The 10,562-nt window shown below is 42.0% G+C and overlaps 1 protein-coding gene across 1 annotated transcript; it reads right to left on the reverse strand.

Moving 5' to 3' along the window:
* Window positions 1–12: 12 nt before the first annotated feature.
* On the reverse strand, window positions 13–10,130 carry eppk1 (epiplakin 1). The gene has a single exon (XM_022744073.1). It carries the CDS (start codon window positions 10,128–10,130, stop codon window positions 768–770), a length of 9,363 nt encoding a protein of 3,120 aa, XP_022599794.1. The 3' UTR covers window positions 13–767.
* Window positions 10,131–10,562: the final 432 nt, after the last annotated feature.

Raw genomic sequence — 10,562 nt, forward strand, 5'->3', positions numbered from 1 at the left:
CAAGACAAGATATAGTATTCATATCTCATTTATTTATTGGGCTGCACAATGAAACAATATGAGCAATGAATGTTGTAAAAGTGTAGAAAAAAAACAAATGCGTGGTTTGCTCCCAGGGTGAGTCAAAGCAGGCAATGCAAAACTATATTCATTGTAGTCACATTTCACTAATTTAAGACACACAATGTATTTGTGTGTAAAGGAAGGTTTTTGCCCAAGTACAGTACAACATAACTAAGTTGAGCTTCTATATGTGATGTGAAAGCAGGTTAAGCTGAACCCATCTAGTTACAACTGTGTGGAAACAGTAAAACCCATGGATACAACAAATAACATGAAGTAACATTAACCAAGGAAAAGTATCATAAATCCAAAATGTTTTTATACCAGTTACTGTCGTATATAGTCAAAGATGATCAGAATTCAGTAAAAATAGAGATTGAAAACCAATAAAAGTGCTTGCTGTTTCAAAAGGACTTTAGTCCTCATGGTGATCAAAACCTTGAAACAAAACACTGCTTCCTGTGATAGAATAAGAAGTTTTTTTTAAATTCATTGCTTGCTCTATTTTTTAAGGAAGGAAAAGTATTCAGCACAATACAGTATTTTTCTCCATATTTCTTTGAAAACAGCCTTGGCTTGACTAAAACTGAAACTCTAAAACAAATGCGGTGAAGTTGTTTTGTGACTACTAGCATCAGTAGTTAGTAAAAAATCACATACTGGAAAAAAGACAAGAATAATCATTTAAGAAGGTTTCCTTTCCCTCACCTGTGCAAGGGGAGTAAGCTAAGGCCTGTGATGGGATCGGTCACACATCTCTCCACCAGCTGGAGATAGGTTAGGTTCTCTTTAGTGTTGGGATCAAAGAAGCCCTTGGTGTCATCATCAGGATCAGACAAGATCTGGTTCATTTCCTCATCAAAGTAACCTCTTTCATATGCCACTTGTACAGGCACTCTGTGACTGTGCACTGGGTCAATTATTCCTCCAGTTGCAATTTGCGCTTCAAGGAGACGAATTCCATGATCTTTCACAATGAGATCTTTTTTCAAAGCTTGGAACAAAGAAATTGTGTTTCCAGTGTAGGGATCTTTGTATCCTGTTACGGCCCTTTCTGCTGAAAGCAGTTTGTTTTTCCACTCACTGCCAACCACTCCTTGAGCCACAGCTTCCTCTACTGAAAGTTTCTTGTTGTTCACTGGATCAATGACGAAGCCAGTGGCAGCTTGGGCCTCCAGCAGAACCAGAGAAGTACCAGGAGTCAGCAGGCCTTTACCTTTGGCTTTGTAGATACTCAGGGTCTCCATGGTAGACTGCACGTACACCCCTGCAATGCTGTTGGTCCCCTCAAGGTATTTGCTTACTGAATCCATTTCACTCACTTCCGCCACTGTGACTTTTCCAGAGCTAAGATCTTTGTAGAGTTCCTTAGTGATGATTTTTGATTCAAGCAGCTCAGTAGCACTGACTTCCTTCCTGATTCCATGGAAGTCTGGAACTTCACATGTCTCTGTGACTGTAGTAGTGGTGATGGTAGTTTTGGTTGTGTTGCTGTCTGATTTTGTTTGTTGCTGAATGATTGTCAGGATAATCTCTAAAAGACGATCAATTGTGATTGACCCAGACTTGTACTGTTGCACAAGCTCTCTCCTCTTCTCCTCAGTGATGTATTTAGAGTAGAGCAGATCCCACAGAGACACTGTTGATCCTTGGTATTTCCCCCCTGCTTTGTTTGTTGTTGTAGATTTCAGAATGAGTTTTGTAGCCTCATCAACAAAGAAATAAAATTCGTCTTTCTTCACAATGACCAGTAAGCTAAAGCCAGTGATGGGATCGGTCACACATCTCTCCACCAGCTGGAGATAGGTTAGGTTCTCTTTAGTGTTGGGATCAAAGAAGCCCTTGGTGTCATCATCAGGATCAGACAAGATCTGGTTCATTTCCTCATCAAAGTAACCTCTTTCATATGCCACTTGTACAGGCACTCTGTGACTGTAGACTGGATCAATTATTCCTCCAGTTGCAATTTGCGCTTCAAGGAGACGAATTCCATGATCTTTCACAATGAGATCTTTTTTCAAAGCTTGGAACAAAGAAATTGTGTTTCCAGTGTAGGGATCTTTGTATCCTGTTACGGCCCTTTCTGCTGAAAGCAGTTTGTTTTTCCACTCACTGCCAACCACTCCTTGAGCGACAGCTTCCTCTACTGAAAGTTTCTTGTTGTTCACTGGATCAATGACAAAGCCAGTGGCAGCTTGGGCCTCCAGCAGAACCAGAGAAGTACCAGGAGTCAGCAGGCCTTTACCTTTGGCTTCGAAGATACTCAGGGTCTCCATGGTAGACTGCACGTACACCCCTGCAATGCTGTTGGTCCCCTCAAGGTACTTGCTTACTGAATCCATTTCACTCACTTCTGTCACTGTGACTTTTCCAGAGCTAAGATCTTTGTAGAGTTCCTCAGTGATGATTTTTGATTCAAGCAGCTCAGTAGCACTGACTTCCTTCCTGATTCCATGGAAGTCTGGAACTTCACATGTCTCTGTGACTGTAGTAGTGGTGATGGTAGTTTTGGTTGTGTTGCTGTCTGATTTTGTTTGTTGCTGAATGATTGTCAGGATAATCTCTAAAAGACGATCAATTGTGATTGACCCAGACTTGTACTGTTGCACAAGCTCTCTCCTCTTCTCCTCAGTGATGTATTTAGAGTAGAGCAGATCCCACAGAGACACTGTTGATCCTTGGTATTTCCCCCCTGCTTTGTTTGTTGTTGTAGATTTCAGAATGAGTTTTGTAGCCTCATCAACAAAGAAATAAAACTCGCCTTTCTTCACAATGACCAGTAAGCTAAAGCCAGTGATGGGATCGGTCACACATCTCTCCACCAGCTGGAGATAGGTTAGGTTCTCTTTAGTGTTGGGATCAAAGAAGCCCTTGGTGTCATCATCAGGATCAGACAAGATCTGGTTCATTTCCTCATCAAAGTAACCTCTTTCATATGCCACTTGTACAGGCACTCTGTGACTGTAGACTGGATCAATTATTCCTCCAGTTGCAATTTGCGCTTCAAGGAGACGAATTCCATGATCTTTCACAATGAGATCTTTTTTCAAAGCTTGGAACAAAGAAATTGTGTTTCCAGTGTAGGGATCTTTGTATCCTGTTACGGCCCTTTCTGCTGAAAGCAGTTTGTTTTTCCACTCACTGCCAACCACTCCTTGAGCGACAGCTTCCTCTACTGAAAGTTTCTTGTTGTTCACTGGATCAATGACAAAGCCAGTGGCAGCTTGGGCCTCCAGCAGAACCAGAGAAGTACCAGGAGTCAGCAGGCCTTTACCTTTGGCTTCGAAGATACTCAGGGTCTCCATGGTAGACTGCACGTACACCCCTGCAATGCTGTTGGTCCCCTCAAGGTACTTGCTTACTGAATCCATTTCACTCACTTCTGTCACTGTGACTTTTCCAGAGCTAAGATCTTTGTAGAGTTCCTCAGTGATGATTTTTGATTCAAGCAGCTCAGTAGCACTGACTTCCTTCCTGATTCCATGGAAGTCTGGAACTTCACATGTCTCTGTGACTGTAGTAGTGGTGATGGTAGTTTTGGTTGTGTTGCTGTCTGATTTTGTTTGTTGCTGAATGATTGTCAGGATAATCTCTAAAAGACGATCAATTGTGATTGACCCAGACTTGTACTGTTGCACAAGCTCTCTCCTCTTCTCCTCAGTGATGTATTTAGAGTAGAGCAGATCCCACAGAGACACTGTTGATCCTTGGTATTTCCCCCCTGCTTTGTTTGTTGTTGTAGATTTCAGAATGAGTTTTGTAGCCTCATCAACAAAGAAATAAAACTCGCCTTTCTTCACAATGACCAGTAAGCTAAAGCCAGTGATGGGATCGGTCACACATCTCTCCACCAGCTGGAGATAGGTTAGGTTCTCTTTAGTGTTGGGATCAAAGAAGCCCTTGGTGTCATCATCAGGATCAGACAAGATCTGGTTCATTTCCTCATCAAAGTAACCTCTTTCATATGCCACTTGTACAGGCACTCTGTGACTGTAGACTGGATCAATTATTCCTCCAGTTGCAATTTGCGCTTCAAGGAGACGAATTCCATGATTTTTCACAATGAGATCTTTTTTCAAAGCTTGGAACAAAGAAATTGTGTTTCCAGTGTAGGGATCTTTGTATCCTGTTACGGCCCTTTCTGCTGAAAGCAGTTTGTTTTTCCACTCACTGCCAACCACTCCTTGAGCGACAGCTTCCTCTACTGAAAGTTTCTTGTTGTTCACTGGATCAATGACAAAGCCAGTGGCAGCTTGGGCCTCCAGCAGAACCAGAGAAGTACCAGGAGTCAGCAGGCCTTTACCTTTGGCTTCGAAGATACTCAGGGTCTCCATGGTAGACTGCACGTACACCCCTGCAATGCTGTTGGTCCCCTCAAGGTACTTGCTTACTGAATCCATTTCACTCACTTCCGTCACTGTGACTTTTCCAGAACTAAGATCTTTGTAGAGTTCCTCAGTGATGATTTTTGATTCAAGCAGCTCAGTAGCACTGACTTCCTTCCTGATTCCATGGAAGTCTGGAACTTTACATGTCTCTGTGACTGTAGTAGTGGTGATGGTAGTTTTTGTTGTGTTGCTGTCTGATTTTGTTTGTTGCTGAATGATTGTCAGGATAATCTCTAAAAGACGATCAATTGTGATTGACCCAGACTTGTACTGTTGCACAAGCTCTCTCCTCTTCTCCTCTGTGATGTATTTAGAGTAGAGCAGATCCCACAGAGACACTGTTGTTCCTTGGTATTTCCCCCCTGCTTTGTTTGTTGTTGTAGATTTCAGAATGAGTTTTGTAGCCTCATCAACAAAGAAATAAAATTCGTCTTTCTTTACAATGGACAGTAAGTTAAGGCCCGTTTTTGGGTCTGTGACACATCTCTCCACCAGCTGGAGATAGGTTAGGTTCTCTTTAGTGTTGGGATCAAAGAAGCCCTTGGTGTCATCATCAGGATCAGACAAGATCTGGTTCATTTCCTCATCAAAGTAACCTCTTTGATATGCCACCTTTACTGGCACTCGATGACTGTAGACTGGATCAATTATTCCTCCAGTTGCAATTTGCGCTTCAAGGAGACGAATTCCATGATCTTTCACAATGAGATCTTTTTTCAAAGCTTGGAACAAAGAAATTGTGTTTCCAGTGTAGGGATCTTTGTATCCTGTTACGGCCCTTTCTGCTGAAAGCAGTTTGTTTTTCCACTCACTGCCAACCACTCCTTGAGCCACAGCTTCCTCTACTGAAAGTTTCTTGTTGTTGACTGGGTCAATGACAAAACCAGTCGCTGCTTGTGCTTCCAACAGCACAAGAGAAGTGCCAGGGGCAATCAGGCCTTTTTTTCTGGCTTCATAGATGCTTATAACTTTCTTTGTAGATTCAACTCTGACTCCTGCTATACTGTTTGTAGCTCCAAGGTATTTTTGAATTGATTCCATTTTCTTAATTTTCTCATCAGTGATTTCCCCCTTTATAATCTGCGTAAAGAGCTCCTTTGAGATTATTTTTGATTCATACAACTCACTGGCTGAAACCTGCTTTCTTAGTCCTTTGAACTTTTTTTCTTTGGTTGATACCTCTGTAATGATGACTGTGAGTATTTCAATGATCTCCTCCATTTTCATGGCTTCTGTCTTGTATTGCTGTAGGAGCTGCTTCCTCTTTTGCTCTGATATGTATTCAGAGAGCAGTACTTCCCACAATGTCACCACCTTATTTTCAAATTTTCCTGCATGCATGGCAACAGTTTTGTTTTTGAATGCAAGCTCTATTTGTTCATCTGTGTGAAATACATGGCACTCCTCTTCATACAAGGGTAGAAGAAGTAGCCCAGTTTCAGGATCTTTCTCACATTGTTTTATCAGCTGGTGGTAAGAGATCTTGTCTTTGGTATTTGGGTCAAAGAATCCCTTTGCATCATCATTCGGGTTCAACAGAATTTTGCTCATTTTTTCATTGAGATATCCCTTTTTAATAGCAATGTGGACAGGTAGTCTGTGGCTTTGTTTCGGGTCAATGATTCCTCCAGTTGCTAATTGTGCCTCAAGAAGACGGCTGCCATCACTTCTCTGAATAAGCTGTTCATTCATGGCTTCAAACAGTGAAATTTTTGCATCTGTATATGGATCTTGATAGCCGGTGACAGCTCGTTCAGCAGAGAGAAGGTTCTCGTGTACATCTGGTCCAATTACTTTCTCTCCCACTGCCTCATCAACAGTATAGAACTTGTTTTTGAGAGGATCAATCACCCATCCTGTTGCAGCCTGCGCTTCAAGCAGTAGAAGTGCAATGCCTGGTGTTAACAGATTTTCCCTTTTTGCCTCATATATGCTTATTACTGTTTTGGAGGGATGACGCTTAATTCCAGCAATGCTTCCGGTTCCCTTCAGGTATCCTCTCACAGATTCACATTGGGTTGCTGCCTCAAAAGTGAGTGTTCCTTCTTTAACTTGTTTGAATGTATCTGCATTGAGGATATCAGAATCCAGTAGTGTATTTGCAGAGACAGGCTTTCTCAGACCCATTATCATTTTGGGAGTTTTACTCTTCTCCAGTTTTTCAATGGTGGAAATCACGAGTGTGGTTATGGTGTGTGTGGTAATCTTCTTTGCTCTGTATTTTTCAATTAAATCAAGCCGTTGTTCCTCGGTGAAGTACCCAGAGTGAATCAGGTCCCATAGAGAAACTGATTTTCCTGAGTAGCGTCCTACTGATATGCTCAGACCTGTCTTTTCGAACTCTTTTTTTATTTCTGTGTCAGTATACATTTCTGCCTTTGTTCCAGGTTTGTCATCCAGTGGCAGGAGAAACAGTCCTGTTTCCTTATCTCTTACACACCTGCCCAACATCTCCATGTATGTCAGATTGTCTTTTGTCTTTGGGTCAAAAAAACCCTTTGTGTCGTCAGATGGGTCTGTCAGGATTTGATTGAGTTCTGCATCAAAATATCCTTTCTTGTATGCAACCTCAAGGGGTAGATGAAGACACATCAAGGGATCAATGATACCACCTGTAGCGATCTGGGCTTCAAGTAATCGGATGCCATGCTGCTTGACAATTAGATCCTTTTTCAAGGCTTGAAAAAGTGAGATCTTTTGACCATTGTACGGATCTGTGTAACCAGTGACTGCCCTCTCTGCAGTCAACAGCTTTTCATACATCTGTGGACCAATTATCTTTTCTCTGAGAGCTTGTTCCACTGTAAGCTTTTTGTTTTTCAGAGGGTCGACAATGAACCCTGTGGCTGCTTGTGCTTCAAGGAGACAAAGGGCAGTGCCAGGTGTAACAATACCAATTTTCTGTGCCTCATAGATGCTTAGCTTCTGATTGGAGGGTTGCAGAATCACACCAGCTACACAACTTTTTCCTTGTAGGTAGTCTCTCACGCTATCCATTTTCAGTACATCAGTGCTTGTCAGCTTTCCATCGATCAAACTGTTGTAGGTTGTTTCATTCACAATTCCAACCTCCCGAAGATCCACAACAGAGACCTTGCCTCTGAGACTTTCAAAGTTCAACGCTGCTTGCTGTTTTATCTCCTTATTTTCAATGATCTCTAAAATGGTGACGATGAGTTGCTCAATTGTGATTTTTCTTGATTTGAAGAGCTTAAAAAACTCCTGTCGTTTGTCCTCTGACAGATACTCTGAATTGATAAGATCCCACAGTGTTGTGTGCTTGCCCTTGAACCTTCCATACTTAACTGTAACTGTTGTTTTGAATGTTTCACAAAGATTATCATCAATGTGAATTTTATTACTTTTGCTTTTGAGTGGCAAGAGACACAGACCTGTACTGGGATCTGTGACACATCTGGCCATGAGCTGCAAGTATGTCAGGTTCTCGTGAGTGTTGGGGTCAAAAAAACCTTTGGTATCATCACTTGGATCCCTCAGGATCTGATCCATTTGCTCATTGAAGTACCCCCTCTTGTAGGCCACATGGATAGGAATCCGATGGCTGTTCACTGGGTCAATGATCCCACCGGTGGCAATTTGTGCTTCCAGGAGCCGAATTCCATGATCTTGTAGGATGAGGTCTTTCTGCATTGCTTGGAACAAGGAGATTATTTTACCATCATATGGATCTTTGTACCCAGTGACTGCTTTCTCTGCTGAGCGCAGTTTTTGACAGATATCAGGCCCCACAATTTTTGCTTTGACAGCATCATCCACTGAAAACTTCCTGTTTCCAATAGGGTCAATAATGAACCCTGTTGCTGCCTGTGCCTCTAGCAGAATGAGAGCAGTTCCTGGCATCAGCTTTCCTTTCTGTCTTGCCTGGTAGATGGTCATGATTTGAGAATCAGGAAGCAGGATACCTGCAATACTGTCTTTCCCCTGCAAGTACACATTTACATTTTCATCTTCCATCACCTCTTTCACTGACTTTTTTCCCTTTGTCAGATCCTCCAAGACGTCTTTAGTTATGATGTCTGCCTCCTCAAGCTGACTGGCCGTGACAGTTCCTCTGATGCCTTCAAAGACAACTTTAGTTGTTTTTACAGACTTCTCTATGACTTCCATAACTGTTGTAATTGTCATTTTTATAGTGAGCTTCCCCTCTCTATACTTCTGAATGATGTCTTGCCTCTGCTGTTCATCAAAGTATTCTGACATCAGCAGTTCCCACAGAGATACTGTCATTCCCATGTACTTCCCACATGTCACTTTCACCTTCTCATTTTTTAGGGCCATTTTACTTTGGTAGTCAATGAAGTTGAAATTCAAGCTGCCAGACTTGCCATTGAGTGGGAGGAGGCACAGTCCAGTGACTGGATCAGTGACGCACCGTTCCATCAGCTGAAGATAGGTAAGATTATCTTCGGTGTTTGGATCAAAAAACCCTTTTGTGTCATCCCCTGGATCCTCTAGTATGGCATTCATTTCCTCATTAAAGTAACCTCTCTTGAAGGCCACTTCAGTTGGAAGTCTGTGACTGTTGACTGGGTCTACTATTCCACCTGTAGCAATTTGCGCCTCAAGCAGTCGGATCCCATGATCCTTAACGATGAGGTCTTTTGACAGTGCTTGAAACAGGGATATAGTTTCACCTGTGTATGGGTCTTTGTATCCAGTTACTGCTTTCTCAGCTGAACGCAGCCTTGCATGATATTCTGGGCCAACAAGTTTGATTTTGACGGCCTCGTCCACAGTGTAGGTTTTATTTTTGACAGGATCAATCATGAATCCAGTTGCAGCTTGTGCCTCCAGTAGAACAAGTGCTGTTCCAGGCATGAGTATGCGTTGTTTCATGGCTTCATAAATGCTCATTCTCTGATTGGTTGAGAGTAGCGCAATGCCTGCAATACTGGCTTTGCCCACCAGGTATTCTTTAACTTGTTCCATCAGCAACACATCCTGTGTTGTGGTCTTTCCCTTCTGTAGGTCATCAAATGTTCCTTTGTCAATGATCTTTGATTCAAAGAGCTGAATGGAGGAAATGCCTCTTCGCAGACCTTTGAAGGTGATGCAGACAGGAAGGAGCAGCAGGTCTGTGCCGGGCTCCACAGTACATTTCTCTAGGAGGTTCTGGTAGTTGAGATTTTCTTGTGAGATTGGATGGTAGAACACTTTGAGCTCTGACATCTGGTCGTTGAGCAAACCTTTCTCATAGTAGCCCTTTTGAATCGCTGATTCAATTGAAATATTTGACTTCTGAGTGGGATCAAACAGGCCTTGTGTGGCTATCTGTGCTTCCAGAAGCCTCAATCCATAATCTCTTGGAACTAAATCTTTCTGCATTGCCTGGAATACAGATATTGTTTGCTTGGTGTAGGGGTCTACATAGCCACTGATGGCTTTCTCCGCTGTGAGGAGTTTCTCTTTCATCTCTGGTCCAACTACTCCCTCTTTAACAGCGTCTGCAACAGGAAGTACTCTGTTGTTTTTTGGGTCTATGATGCCCCCTGTGGCAGCTTGTGCTTCAAGCAGGGCTAATGCTGTTCCTGCCTTAAGCATACGTTTTTTCATGGCTTGATATATGGTTATCTTCTCCTTTGTGTTCTCCAGAAATATGCCAGCCACAGGTCTGTGGACTTCTGTGTGGCCATTTTGCTTTATTTCTAGACCGTCCATCTTGGCCTAAAGAACATTATAATACAAAAACATTTGCTTAAATTGGATTTGAATATTGCATGCACTGTCTGTAAATTACATTACTAATCTTTTCTTTCACAAGCTCATAATGTTAGTATCTGGGTACTGTATCAAAAAAAAATGTAGTCAGTTGCAAGTTTAACAGGTTCCATTAGCTAAAATTAATGCAGTCTAATTCATCATCCCTGCAATAATTTCTACCTCCATTAAGATTATAATGTTTATTTTATTTTTAGAAAGGTGTGGTTTTGGACTTGTCTGCTGAACTGTGTTGTATTTTACCAAGATGTGTTTCTAATCTGTATTATTGAAGGTAAAATATATGGCAAACATTTCTCTCTGTAATGTCCTCTCTTAATGTAAAACAATACAACGCTACCACAGCAATTTTATTGCAGGGCTAGTGTATTA

Source organism: Seriola dumerili, unplaced genomic scaffold, assembly GCF_002260705.1.
Source record: "Seriola dumerili isolate Sdu_G_001 unplaced genomic scaffold, Sdu_1.0 BDQW01000078.1, whole genome shotgun sequence".
NCBI lineage: Eukaryota > Metazoa > Chordata > Actinopteri > Carangiformes > Carangidae > Seriola > Seriola dumerili.